Below are 17130 nucleotides of genomic sequence, written 5' to 3' on the forward strand. Positions count from 1 at the left end.
CTTCTATTTGCTTTTGTCATGTTTTCGTCTGTTTTAATAAAATCTATTTAACTGTGTTGCGCCATGCGACTAAATATTTATTTAAAACGTCCACAAAATGCCACCTACTTCTGTATTGACGTATTTTCTTTTGCATAATGTTCTTGAATATTTAAACAACATTATCTAGTTTATTAAATCTTGCGAAGAAATATTGAATTTTGTAAAGCATCCTAAACCAGTTCTAAAAGATCCTACATTTTTTACGTTTCTATTGATCACTCGCAAAGCGACTTGGAAGTTTTATAAAAGTGGGTTCCTGTTGAATTAGGGCCAAAATGTCGTTACGCCAAATGCGTCACATATCTTTAAGTTGAAAGTTTTTCCAATGTCAACCAAATAAAAACATTTTTTGATTGGATTTCAGCTGCATATTCGCCAGCAAAAGTGGTGCATCCATTTAGAATCCATGTTGCTTTGATCATTTCCAAACCTCAATGGTGCAAAAATTATTATTAAATTAGGTTTGGCTGACTGAAAAGTATGAAAAGCCTGCTTTGAGAACAACAGGTATAATTGAGAATAAACTTGGTCATAGCTAATTTTTTTTTATTCCAGGCCTGTACGTTGCTTGACATCTGTGACCTGAAGCGAGATTACGTCATCAGTCATCACTATTCTTAACAAGCAAAGAGACAAAGAGATGAAATTACAAGATTAAAAGGAAATTTTTCCAAGATAAAAGGACAAAATTTGCTTTAGCTTTGAAATATTTTACTAATTTACCTTTAAAGTAGAATCACTGCATGAGTCGCAAACTAAGGCTAAGATTGCTAAATTGAATTGATATTGGATCGGCGCCGATACAACCTTGGTATCGAACGATTATATCGATACTATCAATTGTTAGGTGTCGGCTACGATACGATATTATCGGTCATTTCAAATACAAATAGATCTTGATTAATGCAGACCAGCTGCGATACCGCCCTATAGTATCGGGTTTATTGGACATCCTTAATTCTGAGCTTACTCTTGTTTGGTCAAGCAATCCACTGTTCATGGTCTCATCTCAAACTTGCACTTGATCTAATGTTGGCAGCTTCACACGACAAGGTGATATCTGGCGATTTTTCGTATAATTCATCAAATATTTACAAGGAGCGGCGAAAAGGAGTCGGATTAAGACACAAGTGAAAGAAGATTGCAACGTAACAACGAATTAAAAGGAACACAGTGCAAAATATAATATATTCTATGACGTAACACACCACACACCATCGTAACAATGCCCCCTCACCCCCAAGTCGGGCAAATTAAGCGGGGGGGGGGGGGGCGAAAACTAGCTGAACCATCAAAGCGACAGGCGACAATGTGTATAATGCGGTACTTTTAAAATGTGAGGAAAACAAACGAAGCGAACAACTTTATCAATTCCTCGCATAATTCTTTGCTCTGCAAATGCGCGATTGTAATTTGTTTAACTCATTAATAAATGAGCGAAATATGTGGAATTATAGAGGAACCAATGCTAGCTTTTATTAGAAATATATTTACGTTCGGGTTTTATCAGTTTTAGTGCAAAATAAAACAACGTTTTTTTCAACCAAACTTGTTTTCATTAAACATAAATTTACGTTTAAGAAAACAAAAATGATTTTTGTTCCTTGCGATAACCAATTTATGTTTCCGACCGCATCCCATAATTTGTGCCCCCCCAAAAAAATTCACCCCAAAATTTTTCTTTCCAAAATGTTATGAAAAACCACGAAAAAGAAGTTTGGTTGAAATTAGTTAGAATGCAATCGGGTTTTGGGCAAATTGCTTCGCGCAGTTTCAGTTTGCACTTTTAGTTTCCTAATTATTAACCTCCTTGGGGCTTGTGGATCAAACTGCGTTTATGTGATGCAATCGCCCTACTCGAGTTTCGATTCATTCATCCTACCGCTTGCTTTATGACGTAACAGTAGCTAGCGCGATGTGGTGAAATTATTGGAATGATGCAAGTTGTTGAAGCAGAGAGGGACTTTCCCAGGAAATGGAGTGAAATATCGAAACTACGGGGGTCACGTTTTGAGTCTTGAGAGAGAAATGAAAACGTTGAGTTGTATGAAAAATTCAAACCTTAGAACCTAATTTACAAATATTTTTCCATAACTGTTGTTGTTTTGAGGTTCTAAACACACAAAAAAACACTATCTTCCAACTAAACATTTTTCTTGCAGCAAACTGTACATCACGTTTATATTGTGTTTAATGTTCTACTGATGCTGGTTAGCAGCTAATTATGTGGCCAGATGTTTGTGAGGAAATGCATTGAGTGAACAGAGGAAGCTTGGAAACAAGGGAAGTCAAGAATTAACAAGATAAATTAAATTTTCTGCATAATTGGGCATTTTTTTCTTTCATCAATAACATCAATAACAGGCACATAATTAGTGAGGTCACATTAAAGTTAAATCATTATTTTCAAAATTAGCATTTTTATTTAAATTGTTAAAAACAAAGTTGTCCTAATTTACCAGCAATTAAATCAATCTCAAGCCATTATGCTAAATAAGTATATCGGTGTCACATTCTGTTGCTTTCTGTTGAATTGTTTACAGTATAATAGACAGCTGTATGACATCACAAACGTGCTGTGATATTTGTTTACATTCAAGGTTCCACAGACATTCTATTGCTGCAGACTGCAACCAATAGGAAGGGTTTGTTTGGATTTAAATGTCTGGGTGCAAACATAGTTAAGTAATATTGACTAAATAAACCAGGACTTTGCTATAAAACAACAATTGGGAACAGTACAAAATAATAACGGATGTTATTCATTACTCTAGCTTTTACATATAAAGTATTGCTTTTCAATGTACTATGCTTTTCAATGTACTATTTATGAATTAGATAAATACAATTTTGGTTTTAAAAAGAAATGACAGCCATGTCAAAAATCAGTAAAATGTTAAGACTTAAATTTGTTTCTAAAACTTCACTAACTGGTGGCTGTTGAATGTAACTTTACCAACAAGTAAAAAAATATTAATAATAGTGGAATATTGTTTGGAAGAAAGATGTTTTTTTTGCACAACACAACATACTTTTGTAAAGGTTTCAATTTCGTCAAAATTATATAAATTCTAGTAATCAGTGCCCAGCCAATAAAGTAATTAAATTTTCATGAAATGTCAGCCCAAAGATCTGTCTGCTTCACACGAGCAATATTGAGTATTTTACAACGACTTGGTAACATGATTTAACAATTAATTCCTTAAATCGTATTTCTATGTGTTATCTTTTGCTGTGTATGTCACAAGAAAATGTTTTTTATCCATACTAGCAATTTTCATACTTAAAACTTTGTTTGTTTTAACTGTTACAAAACGAATTTGGTTAGAGGCATTTACATAAAGACTGTTTGGGGGATATTTTAACGACTGAAATGGTTTCTCAATTTTTCCAATGATTTCTTTAAAAATGTTTGATTTATTAATTGCAGCAGTTTAAGCGACTATGTTTATTTTTATAGACTTGGGTGAAACAGTTGGGGTCTCCCGAAATTCCTTATACCCCCAAAAAACTTAAAAACTGTGCACATATTCGCCTGTACTTTGGTTGTGTGACACCGGCCATATATTAAATAAAGCCACACATTAAAAAAACACCGTAAGCCGTTATATTTCCCTTGGCCAAAAGCGATCTTTGGTCAAACATTAACCATATACCACCGAACCAACTGTTAACATAGATTTGTACATATCATAAAAATGAAAAGGAAATGATATTACAGGAAATGTAATTATTTGCTTTGTAGCATCATCTGTATATTGCTTTGCTAAAAATTTAGGAATAATGTTAAATGGCGCTGTAATGTGTATAACATTTAGAACTCTTTTGGATTTCAGTGTTTTAAGCCTTTTAAGGTAATAATCTATTGCTAGTTTATCCACAATTTAAACAACATTGCTTCTTAAAATATTGCCATCACTTCTATTTACTAGGGCCACATTTAACAACTTTGCAATACACTGTTTTAAATGTTGTGTGTCTATTGTGAACAGATAAATGTTAATATATAATTAACGCAGTTTGATCCACATTTTGAAACCCCAAATATTGCCAGGATGTTACATAAATAATTTTTAAACCCACGTAAGTTTGGACACGCATGAAAATACAAGACTAGTTGGCATTTTACAAAGTGAAAGAATTTCAAGGCGAAATTAAATTAACCCGAAAAACTACATTGCGACACCAGAAGTTAAGAGATAAAGTCATATTAAAAACAACTACATATTGTTTTTTAAGAAAATGAGTGGATTTAACATTTACAGTATTGTTTGTTATTATTAAGAATATTTGATGATGACAAAAAACAACTGATCGCACTTTACAGTTTTTTATTATTTGAGTCATCTTTTCAAGCTAAAAAGCACTAGATAGGTTGATTGTATGTCATTTTTCAAAAAGATATCTTTAATTTTAAATATAGCTATGCTATGACACATTATTAATCCATTTAATGGGTTTTTAAAATGGTACTATAAAAACAAGAAAATAATGAGAATAGCGATTGCTAACTCCACAGCAAGCCTAATACTAACAATCCAGCTTTTCCAACGATTTTTTAAGAATCAGCCTTAAATGTCACCAAAGTTGTTTAGTGCAAATGGTATATGAAATTTAAAACACAAGTTTATAGCATATAAATTTCCGAAGTGAGTAACTTGGCATAATGGGCAATTTTTTTGGGGGTTGCCTAAAACACAAAATAAATACATTAGCAAAAAACAATTTCTCTGAAATACAGAAACTCTTCTTGTGTTGGTTACCAAAAAAGCAAGTTTTTAAACACGACCCGGTTTTTTGCCCGTTTATAATGAGCAAACATTTGGAAAAAATGCCAATTTTTCCCACCTTTATAGATTTAGAATCGTCGTTGATTGTCGTTCAGTCGGAACTGTGATAAACTACGTCGGAGCAGCAAAAAGTCTGTTCATTGTTGCGTTCAGCGTTTGGTTTTGGAAATATTGGCCGTTGTAATGAAAACTGCCGCTAATCAAGCTAACCACAACCTTGCTGTCATCGTTGCGCTGCGATGAAGGATTACTTTGTACACTAGATGGCACACCAGTGTTTAATTCCTCGTTGAGGTGACCGTCCAATGATGCGTTGAAGAAATTGGCCTGAAAAAAAGCAAGATTATGTGAAAAGTCTTATTATTTCTTTACACAAGCTTTTAATACTGTAACCAGTGTTAATCTCACAATTTTTATGTTTACTTAAAATATGCTAAAATTGATTAGTGGCCACCAAAGCTTTAATAAAACAAACTGTGACTGTAATATTTACAAATCTAACCGAACAATTACCACTTGGCATTGAGTATTGACTCTGATCTGAAATTATCGGACAAAAAACGTGCAGGAAATAGATTTTAAACAAAACTTTAGAAGTGACAACAACTTACGTTCATCCAGAGACTGAGATGAATGAAAAGAACGCCGATGAAAAAGCTGATACTGAACAACGTGAAAAAGTGGAAGAGAATGTGCCTCTCGTGGCCCCTATAACAAAACAATCAATGGTTGTATTAAAAGTGTTAATGTGAGCGTATGTGCCATATGTTGGTCACCCATGTACTAATGTGAACCTTTGGCTCCCAGCCTATGGGTGTCTGTTGATTTGGTCGGTTCACCGACTTTAGAACTTCACATTATTGGATTTATATACTTGGACTCTGGCTAGCTTTCACCAAAATTTGAGAAAACTGCAGCAATATGGAAGCACTGCCAATAATAATTAAAATTAAGCTAATTTAATGCTAATTAATATGTATTTTTTGTTCACTTGCAAAACGTTCAGTGAATATTATAATTGTGTCACCTAAGCTTCGTTGCATTTGTGTTGCAGTAAAAATGACTTGAAAACATTTTACTAGAGGAGTGACCCCCAACCTATTGTGGCCTATGGCACCCCTCAAAAATAATAAATAGATTTTGGGCACCCGACTGGAATTTTCGTTATTTACTGAAAAAAGAGTATTTTACTAAAAATGTTACTATAACTAAAACTGGAACACCACAATCAACTTAAAACACGTAGGAAAATGTCGTTTGATGATCTCATAATACACAAAAAATAATACACAAATAGTTGTATCAAGAAGCTTACCAATTGAGCAAAAATAAAATTCTTACAAATTCTCAAAATACCTATCGTCACCCTTGAGCATTAGAAATGGCACATGAGGGTGGCGTGACACCCCGATGGGGAACCACTGTACTAGAGTGTAAAAAATCAAACGCCAATTTTTGAATATTTGTAGTGTGCCTAAATAATATGTAAAACTGCAATTATTTGTGTTTTACTAACCTTTTTAATGAAAAGAGTCGGTTTTAATTATTTAAAGAAATTTTGGTCGATCTAATTTATATTTAACATTAGTGCTTTGTTAATTGGTTGTCCAGATTTTTTAATTTCATTAAACGACAAGATGTGTTGTAAGATACAACCGAATGAGCTGAAAATAAAATTATTACGAGTATAAAGCAATTTTACTCGCAAAATATTCAAGCAAAACGGTACAAACGATTAACGAGTAAAACTGAACTGTTAGGCAATAACGTACCCCTTTATGGTTAAAAGTTAGATTTAAAAGAACAGGTTTAAACCAGATTAGCAATAAGCTAAAAATAGCTTGTTATTTGCAGTGGATGCTGACGGTGGTATTTAGGTAAACCTAGTCCTTTACATTTTAACCGGCTTGAACCCAAGAACATTCGGTAACATTCAGGAATATTTACTCAGTTAATATTTACAGAGCAACTATGTCGCGACCATAAAAGGTTGTTCAAAACTGTTATTTTTAGTTAATGATGAAATTAAACTGGCGATAAAAAATGTATATAAATGAGAATATAGATTTATATTATTAATGGGTAACTTAAACATACTTTGGTATATTTTAGGCTGTTTAAAAATATTACAAAATACAAGTGTATACATATGCATCACAATAAATATCTCTGGAAAAATAAGGATCAACTTTGGAGTCAACAGGATTCTTCAGATGTTTTGACATTACTTTTAAACCGATTTTGCATTTTGATTAATTTATAAGGACACAAAGTTAGAGTACAACTTACATCAGGCACAATAAAATTTAACTTAAATATAAACTCTACATGATATCTGAAAACCTTTATGTACCACAAGTGGCACCAAGGTTCACAGGTTGTAAGTCTTAATATTTTTTGGTTAGTATGTTGATAGGTGCCCCGAAAAAAGAGTTTTCAAAACTTCAAATTAGGGTTAGCACTTAACACTTTATAAGGAAATCAATGGTTTTTAATTTGTAACCAATGTTATTTCCATAGCAGGCTTGTAATTGCCAACAAAACTCCGAACATAGAGTATTCCTCTGGAAATTTAGCGCACATAACTTCACTTACCTTATTCCCTCGTAGACCTTGTCGTCTTGTACTTGTGGTTTCGGTCGATTATTTGACGATGAAGCTTCAGAGTCAACTTTATCCTCACGATTATTCAATCGTTTCCGCATAACGCCGTTATGTTCGTCCATGCTCAACTTTTAATGAATTTACATTTAAAGAAGGCTAATCATATCATTATTACTAAAAAACACAAAACAAATTTCGGATTTCAAGTTTCAAGTCTCAGTATTTAGAAGGTGTAAAAAAAGGCGTCTGTTCTTAAAATAACCATCGAAGAACAAATGTAATCATATTTAAGCCTTGAAACGAAAAACTTGAAAATAAGTTTGTGGGTTCCCAGATTGAAAACTTTAAATATCCCATTAAAGTAATGTTCAGCTCAACATTGTGAAGCTATCATGAAGTTTCTGCTAAATTTTACTTTGGTGTAAATAAAGTAATATTTTAAAAACCCTAAACATGGCCAAAGTTTGTGCATTCAAGCATTTTTTGTGGCTGAATACAATTTACAGTTATTTTCCATAAAATGTAGCCCAACTTTCTAATTCTAACCTAGCTTCTTGTAATACTTTTCAACTCTTAAGACTGAAAACATGTATTTTCATTTCAGTATCTAACATGTCAAAATTAAATATTAAGCAGAATGAACAAAAAATCAAATTAAAGCTATGTTAAAATAGAATTACGTTATCAATCTTAATATAAAATTTATAGTTTTTAGGGTCCTGACTTTCATATCTATCATTAAATAGCATCTTAAAACATATCTCAATAATTTTACTATGAAATGCCAATGCAGCATATGTTGGTTTGAAAATTGGTTAAGTTGTTATAACAGCAGAAAAAAAACTAGTAAGGTTATATAGCAATACATCTCATGTGGTTTAACTAACCGTGACAATTCATTCCTATGCTGCTCAATAGACTAACCTGCAGTTAGAGACAAATTTGCTTTTCACATATTATGTATAGCTTTCAGAAAATGCTATTAGATGTATTTACTGTGGATTCACAAAGTTATTGGAAAGCATTTTGATTGATTAATGAAAACAAGTTAGGAAATTTGATCTAGATTGTTTGCTGAAATTTACTATTTGTGCTGGTTGGTTTGCTAAAAAGCAGTTGCACTTTGCATACTTCAGTAGAGGTTTATAGTGTACAAATACAAAATGCAGGGATTAACCTTCTAATCAGTCACCTAAAACATTGTTTTAAACGACTTGTCACTAAGGCAAGATTGCTTGATTGGAAATCATTTCAAAAACAATTTAAGTCTGCCCTGAGTCGTTCTTGAATAGCGTATCTTTTTCAACCCTTTAAAAAACTTTATTTAATTTACAACACACGTGAAGTCACTGGTTCTCCAGGTAGTAAGTGAGGGTACCTCTCGGCCAAATACCCCCTTGAAAACTTATTTCTGTGGCACGCACGTTCCAAAATGCACCCTCAAGTCACGCCCCTAAAAACAAACTTGTGTTTACTTTTCACAATAATGACGTTTCGTTCACGCTTGAGTGGTTTCATACGTTGTTAACAACGACGTCACGAAATTAAGATTAAAGGTGAGAAAAAAATATGTTGTAAAAAAACGTTTGTAAATATACTAAATGAATAGCAATGTGTCTGTTTTCTAACCTTTAGGTTATTATACAATATAAACTAAATAATTTTAGTTGTCTAACTTATTAAAGTTAAAGATTAATTAAAGAGCAAACAGTAAATTGTTTACCGCAAACACACTTGGGTTACGAATTTTCATTCTCATTTTCTGGCAGCAATTTTCATTTTTTACCTTAATTTGCTGTGCATTTAGTTTATTTATATTGGATTTAATTCCGGTGTATTATTTTGATAATTTCTAGTATTACGATAATAATTCTACACTTGCCTAAAAAGCCTTAAATTTTCAAATTTGAACTACACTGCGATTTAAAAAGGTCGAAATAAATAATTGTCCAATTATGTCATAACTGCTCAAAAATTCAACGGCAATTCACGAATAAAATTAAACAAAATTACATACAAGTTCAAAATTCTTGTCATCACATATTTTCTTTACATAAAAAAACGTGTTAAGCTTTAAAATCGTAATGTTTTCTAAACTCAACGATGGTATTACAAAAAGCACGTTTAAACATTTTAATCTGAGAAAAATATAATCGCTGCGAGTAGGGTTCGAACCTACGCGGGAAGATCCCATTGGATTTCAAGTCCAACGCCTTAACCACTCGGCCATCGCAGCCACGAATGAAACAGGGCGAAATCGCGCTTGTAAACAGCGGCGCGTAGTTCCAGGGCTTCCAGTTTTAACTATGTTTCATACAACATTCTGAATAGAATTAGTTATGAAACTGTGATCTTCGCAAATCAACAATGTTAATTAAGTTTATTTACTTGATTGCAGTAATATTGGAACTGAAATGTATTTCTTTGTTTATACACGTTTCAGTTTTGGATTTACATTATAACCTTTTTGTGTAGTATGGATGTTTGTAAGTCTTTGTTGAAACGTTTGAAAGTATTTCTGTACTACTTTTGTTTTAGTTCAAAATTCAACAGTTTATGGATTTGTGCTCTAAATATTACTGACTACGTCGGCAAAAATGTATGATCGGTTGTTTAAATATTTGTAGTTATAAAACTGTGATCTAATTAGGACAAAGCCGCCAAGTAAGTTTAAATAAAGAATTACGTAAATTTGTTCTTTACAAGTGATGAAAGTAAGCCGGTGCGGCGTTTCAGTAACATGTTATTTTTTCACCAATGCCGTCCCGCCCTTTTCTTAAACAGGATTAATCTAAAATTTCCGTTGCATGTTTGCGCACGGCATCGAGCAATAACCTCAAGTTACTTGATTTAGACGTCACGTTATGACGTAACTATAACGTCATCTCTGAAAATTGTTCTACTTACAGCCTGCTTTAACCATTAAGATTCAAGATTTTTGAAGGAAAAAATTATTTTAATTCGACAGAACCGAGCGAATAAGAAGTGACTTTCCCAAACCAACTGAAAATCGTGTCAAAATTATTGTTTTATCGAAACTTTTCACAACAAGAAAGCTCCACTGTCTTCACCGAAAAAAATTGGCAACGCATCAACACTTCCTTCTGTGACGCAATAGTTGTTGTTCGATGACGTCATAGTGGCATGTGGAGCTTCTAGAAGAGTTTGATTGAAACTTTCTTCCAATTGAATCGCTTCGTTCGATTGTAGATCGGGCATTCTGTGACGACATAATGAAATGCGTCGCAAGTCAAAGTTGGAAATGTTAAAAAATTAACATTTGTTTTGGGTTAAACCGTCGTTTTTCAATATTGAAGAGTTGTTGACCCCTAGCGTATACGAACTCAATAACATTATTTTTGTAATTACAAGAATTAAATACGAATAAGCATTTATTCACTTTGTTGCAATCGGTATACACAATCATTTTTTTTTAATATTTAAGCGCACTGGCACAAACAGTGCTAATAATTTGTTTGAGCCGAAAATTCTGGCTTTGGAATATCAACTTTTGCCGAGCTAGATCGATACAAAACCGAAAGTAAAAAATTCTTTCTATCCACATACTGTAGGTATATTTTACTAAAAGTTGTTTGCCTTAAACCAGGGGTGAGGAGCATACATAGTACTGCGGGCGCATGGATCGCGCAATGTTCCGGGCGCCCCACAAAAACACAGTACAGTTAAGTTTAATAAGTTTATATTTGAATTTTTTATAAATCCAGCTGCAAACTCTCTTTTGTAGTAGTGGTTTGTTTTTTGTGTCCCACCCCACAAATACATGAAGCGACCACATTAAACAATCACGTGGTCTGCACTTGCCAACCCCTGTGAACCTAAAACAGAAATTCTTACGTTTCCGACAAAGTTTTGTCTGAACAAGTCTCGAATCTTTTAACTCCACTAATGCTGGATGCTGATTGGTTGATTCGATTACTACTGTGAGCTGATTGATCAATTTCCACTTTGCTGCAATTTGATTGGCTAGTAGAGCTCCCGCCTGCCTCCAGTGGCTGGTTGATTTGCACGGCGTAAAGTTTTGGGGGGGCATTTTGAGGTTGTGGGGTTCCCATGATAATTGGCGCTCCATTCGTGAACTGCTGGTTCTGGAAAGCTTGACCCAAAATCTGCAACACAATGGAACATTTGTGGCGATGAAATGCTGTGTTATAAAGACTTTATCAATTGCTACTGAGTCTCACTTTTTAGTAATCCAAACATATCAAATGTCAAGCCACTTGCCACTAGGGATGTTCAAAGTAGAATACCAAGGTATTCTAGAATAATAGGTTTCGAATCTAGAATAACGAATCCAGAATATCGAATCCTAGTATAATTTTATTAAATTATTTAACCTCGATTTTGTTTGGGGAAGGGATTTTTTGCTAACAGGTGTACATTATAATAAAAAATCTCCCATATGTAAATCTCCCATTCTTAACAACTGTAATTTGAAGCAGTTGTGTAAACTGTAATATGTCCACTGTCCAGGTTGTTGCCAAAACTTATATGTTTGCCAATAGTGAGAACAATGCAACACCGAACACAGAACTGTTTAGCAATTCGGTCCTGTTTTTGAAGCATTGTTGGGTTTTTGTGCTTCTTTTTTTGACTAAAATGATGTTATGCAGTCAAATAATGTACTGCAAAGAATACCTATTGACATAACGAATACTTGACAATTACGCTGTGCATTACAGTATAACCTCGCTGAATATTGGCCTAAAGTTGACCTTAAGTAATCCTATAGCGCATTTGGTCGACACCCAGCACCTCTTACAACGTAATGTTACGTTTGCAACTTAACGCATTTAGGGAAATGTGAACTCCCCACCTGAAATTACACGTTAGTCGCTCGCCCAATAATGCTTGATTGACACCTAATTATTAGACGAACGTTATCGCGAGACGCGAAGTAATTGGTCGCCCGAAAAAACGCTGACACTGCACTAACTGGTTACATTTAAAGCAATCACTATAAATTGGTCGCCGCAGCGACAGGCCAACTTACCACACGCGTTTGTGCAATTAGGCGCAACAATCGGCGGTAAAACATTAAATTATATCGGTTCCAATTACCCGAAATAAACGGCAGAATTGGATTCGAATCTCATCTGGATTCGAATCCAAGGATTCGATATTCTACTTTGAACATCCCTACTTGCCACACACCCTGACACTGCTGAAACGTCACTTGACTTGCCTACCCACAACTACCACAGTGTCACTTGCCATATATGTCCGCCACTTCTTGAGTGTCACCTGTCACTTGCCACAAATACGTGACACACAAGCCTGCCCAAGATCGGGTGTCACTGCCACTAGTCATGCTTACATGCCACACATCCAGTGTCACTTGTCACATAAACTTGTCACTAGCCACGCCTACCTGCCACTGTTCTGGTGTCAAGTTGATGTCACTTGCCACTAGTCACGCATACCTGTCACTAGTCACACGTACCTGCCACTGTTCTGGTGTCAAGTTGATGTCACTCGGGTGAACTGCTATGAATCCACCATCGCACAGTTGGGGAAGGTTTCCTTAAAACAAAACAAAATGTTAAGCGAAAACTAGTAAGTGACTAGGGATGTTCAAAGTAGAATACCGAATCCTTGGATTCGAATCCAGATGGGATTCGAATCCAATTCTGCCGTTTATTTCGGGTAATTGGAACCGATATAATTTAATGTTTTACCGCGGATTGTTGCGCCTAATTGCACAAACGCGTGTGGTAAGTTGGCATGTCGCTGCGGCGACCAATTTACAGTGCTTGCTTTAAATGTAACCTAGTAGTGCAGCGTCAGCGTTTTTTCGGGCGACCAATTACCGCGTCTCGCGATAACGTTCGTCCAATAATTAAGTGTCAATCAAGCGTTATTGGGCGAGAGGCTAACGTGTAATGTCTGGTGTGGAGTTCGCAAATTCCCTAAATGCGTTAAGTTGCAAAAGTAACATAGCGTTGCAAAATGTGCTGGCCGTCCACAAAATGCGCTATGGGGTTACTTAAGGTCAACTTTAGGCCAATATTCAGCGAGGTTATGCAGTTATGCGCAGTGTAATTGTCAAGAATTCGTTAAGTTAATAGTGTTACGTGTGTATCAACACAGTAAACACCTAAACTTGTTAATTGTCACAAGCATATAATCTCAAAGTTCCACTATCATTAGGAGTTATTACGAATTATTAAATAGGTTTTAAGACGGCGATAATTCTTAAGTGTTTTTGTATTTCGAAATTAATGTAGTTATTGTCTGTTTCTTTCTATCTTTTTCAGGTGTACATTACCACGACTTTATTTCGGTCATTTAGAGCATACACTGTTAATGTAGCCTGTGCGTGCGAGCGACATTCGCTGCCCGAAGCGATGGCCACTCGGGCAAGATAAGTGGACGCCCAGTCCCGTGTGTTTATCTTAGCAAATTCCTGCTGGCCTAGTCTGCAGGTCTTTGAACGACTGATGGACTTTTTTGTGTTTCTAAATTACCAACTTGGCCAGAAGTAGAATTGTTAGCGTGATGACTTTGCTAAATTGTATTGCATTTTGTGCTATATATTTGAGAACGATTCGGTTCTAATATGCCAGTTTTGATTCGTGGTTATTGCAGTAACATGTTATGATTTGACAATAATATTGTAAGTAGATTTGTGTAATGCCGATATTAATGCTAACTCTTGTTTGTGATAGTTATTAACGCTCATCTTTTACACTTAACCCAATATATACTAAAGAGATACATTTGTGTTGTTTGATTATTCCTAAGGACAGAATAGAATTTATAATTACCCGGATAGAACTCACTTAGCGACTTTAGGTTTTGTTACTTATTAAACGAATATAGGATACCACCAATAAGTTTCTCAACATAACTAAAAAGTCGCTACATTTAATTGGTGCCCTCGAGTCTTTGGTTGTTTTTGAAACACTAATTGGAATTCGGGTAATATTGTGCAATTGAAGGTTGAAAAATTTGGAAAATTTTTGGATAAAAAGTGCGAAAATTTCGTTGTTTTTGTGTTTGTTGAAAATTGGTTGAATTTTGTTTCTGTTGAGTTTTGAATTGTGTTTTTGCAAAGTCATGGAAAAGTCAAGTTCAATTTTGTCATCGCTAAATAAGTTTAGTGTGTCGAGCGATCATTTGCTAAGCGTTTCAATGCAGGAACAAAAAGTTCAAAGTTTGATTGCAGAATTCGAGCAAAGCAATCTCGTTGTTTGTTTAAAATGTTTTTGGACAGATTTTTGGAAATCATTGATAAGAACTAAAATGAAAGAAAAATTGATCATATTGTTTTAAATTTTTTGAGTTTTTGTAAGAAAGCATTGATTTTTGAGTTGAAATTGTTGTTTGGAAAAAAATAATTTAGAATATTTTTGCGTTGTTGCAGTTTGGCAATTTGAGTTTCAGAATAAGATATGATAGAAACAAATACGGTTTTCATTGATTTCTTTTCTAATTGGGTCCAATGTTTGTCGGACCGTTTAAACTTGCAAAGCTATAAAGATAAAAATAATTGAAGATTGGGAATACATAGGTTTACAATCAGCGTCGCGACCTTGCGATAGCAATAACGATTTGCGCTGTCTTTTTGTGCAATGATTATAAACCGATTTTCGAAATTGAAGTTGAAACGCCGATCGTGAGATCTGTCAAATCGTAAGTGTTTTCTGTTTGTGAGTTGTTTGTTTTGTCTTGTCGAAATTGTTTTTGTGTTCGTCAATGGTGTCGGGTCGTTGCCCCCCATATAAATTAAAAAAAAAGGTTGAAAATACTTTCCCTTTCAAATAAAAAAATATAGCCGTAGGAAGGACTAGGGAAGTTCCTTTAGCGGCGAAGGAGGTCGACTTATCCCTCCTAAATTGTAGTGCGGCGGAAGGGTTGAAAGGATCCTTAGACGCGCACTATCTTTTGCATATTTAAGTGGTAGGGCCGGTTTGCCTCACAAATGTGTATCTGGGGAGTGAAGAGTCCCCTTTCGTGCTAGTGTAGCGCAATTGACGCGTTCTTGAGTAAAGATGTGGTAGGGCAAGGGCCTCACATGTGTTAAAATAAGAGATGTAATATTCCTCTTAGTAATTAAGTGTCGAAGACGATGACGGGAATTCCATCTGACGACAATAGGACAGGGATTGTCCTCTCGAGACTTAAATGTCTGATACTCGTGGGCGAGTTTGAAAACGTGGCAAATTTAAGAGCGGTTGAAGCCCTCTAGATGTCTGACGAGACGTCGTTTTTTTTGAGAAGGGATGGTTAATGCCCCTTTAGAAATGAGGTCGTGGACAGGTGAAGGGTTAAGCCACCTGACGACTAGATAAAAAACGTGACAGCTGTAGATTTGTGAATTTTGTATAGTAGAGAAAATGCTCAAGCAGGTTCTTTTGCATCCTAAAAGTTTTGACCTAAGGCCTGATCAACCTTTTGTAAAAGCGTAGGGAGCAAGCGAAACCTGGGCAATATAAAAATATAAACTGTATAAATGTACGATAAATGTATCTTTGTTTCGGGCATGACGGAGTCGCTGACCCCGTGTGTCCATGATATAATCACTTGTTTTGTTTGGCAGTTTTCGTCTATGAAGAAGGTTTTGTTTTCAGAATAGGGGTGGTTTTAAATTTCAGCACAGCAGCCATTTATAAATGTGACGGTCGCCGATGCGTCAAGCTTTCATGCGTTAAAGATGAAAGCAAGAAAAATTCTAAGTGCGATGCTCGAATCTCACTTTCATTTGACTTGCGACAGCCTAATACAGGTCGCACGAGTTAAAGACTTTCTTTCAGACATTTTTGTCATCTTTAAGTCAATTGCCAGGAGGTGGACTGAAGTTCATCATCAAAAGGGAAGTACAATGCTACAATAGACAACGCCAATTGGTCAAATTCCAGTTGGGTGAAAACAATAAACGGTGTCATCAAGACAGCAAATATTGCATGTGAACAATAAAAATTCAACTATTTTTGATTCTAGAGAATGGTCAACATATAAATAAGCTTTACATGGTGATGTTGAAAGCTATCGATTGAAAATTATGAAGACAGAAATATTTGCTAGCGGTGTTGATTTTAAAGGGATAAGGGATAAATAAACATTTACGCTGGGAATTTAATGTTTAAAGAACAGCTTGATAACTTGTAATTTTAATTGTGTTTTGTTTTTTGTTTAAAAGAAGTTCTGCTTAATGTTTAATTATTAAAATCTGTTGATATATTTCATTGGTAAAGGTAAAGAGTAACTTGTTTATGCAGAGTTATGTTAAAAATCATTGTGTTAATTCCACGATTAATATTTTCATGTTAAATGTTTTCTTAAATTTGCAAAAATTGTTTGTTTTTCAGAAGTATTCGTACACTTTGGAATGGTCCAGTGGACTACGCCGCGTCTAAACCACTGCAACCTGAACTAGTCGCTAAATTCACCAGGTTGCAGCCTTTATTCATTTGCGGATATACTCACTGAGTATATAAAAACATCGGGACTTTGAGATTGCTTGGCAATAAACCCCCAAGGTTCGGTTGCAGTTGAGATTGGCAGCTATACAGCTCAACCCTCAACCCCCAACGAACACAAGCCGTGAACGAATTTAAACACCAGTCGAGTGTGCACTTCTACAGCAGCTGGTTCGAGACATTTTTGTCGCTTGAGGCCATCAGCGTTGTACGAACATGGCCTTGGCTCCCATTCGCTGAACAGGAGGCCATTC

General features: G+C 35.0%; 1 protein-coding gene and 1 non-coding gene across 2 annotated transcripts; both read right to left on the reverse strand.

Annotated features, from left to right (window-relative positions):
- Nucleotides 1-2857: 2857 nt before the first annotated feature.
- On the reverse strand, nucleotides 2858-7594 carry LOC146137148 (uncharacterized). The gene is made up of 3 exons (XM_083393563.1): nucleotides 7428-7594; nucleotides 5444-5540; nucleotides 2858-5159 (listed from the first exon to the last, which is right to left on the reverse strand). Exons 1-3 carry the CDS (start codon nucleotides 7556-7558, stop codon nucleotides 4944-4946), a joined length of 444 nt encoding a protein of 147 aa, XP_083249689.1. The 5' UTR covers nucleotides 7559-7594; the 3' UTR covers nucleotides 2858-4943.
- Nucleotides 7595-9590: 1996 nt separating this feature from the next.
- On the reverse strand, nucleotides 9591-9672 carry Trnas-uga (transfer RNA serine (anticodon UGA)). The gene has a single exon. It is a non-coding gene; the product is annotated as a tRNA-Ser (tRNA).
- Nucleotides 9673-17130: the final 7458 nt, after the last annotated feature.

This window comes from Ascidiella aspersa, chromosome 7, assembly GCF_963924565.1.
Source record: "Ascidiella aspersa chromosome 7, kaAscAspe10.2, whole genome shotgun sequence".
NCBI classification, from domain to species: domain Eukaryota; kingdom Metazoa; phylum Chordata; class Ascidiacea; order Phlebobranchia; family Ascidiidae; genus Ascidiella; species Ascidiella aspersa.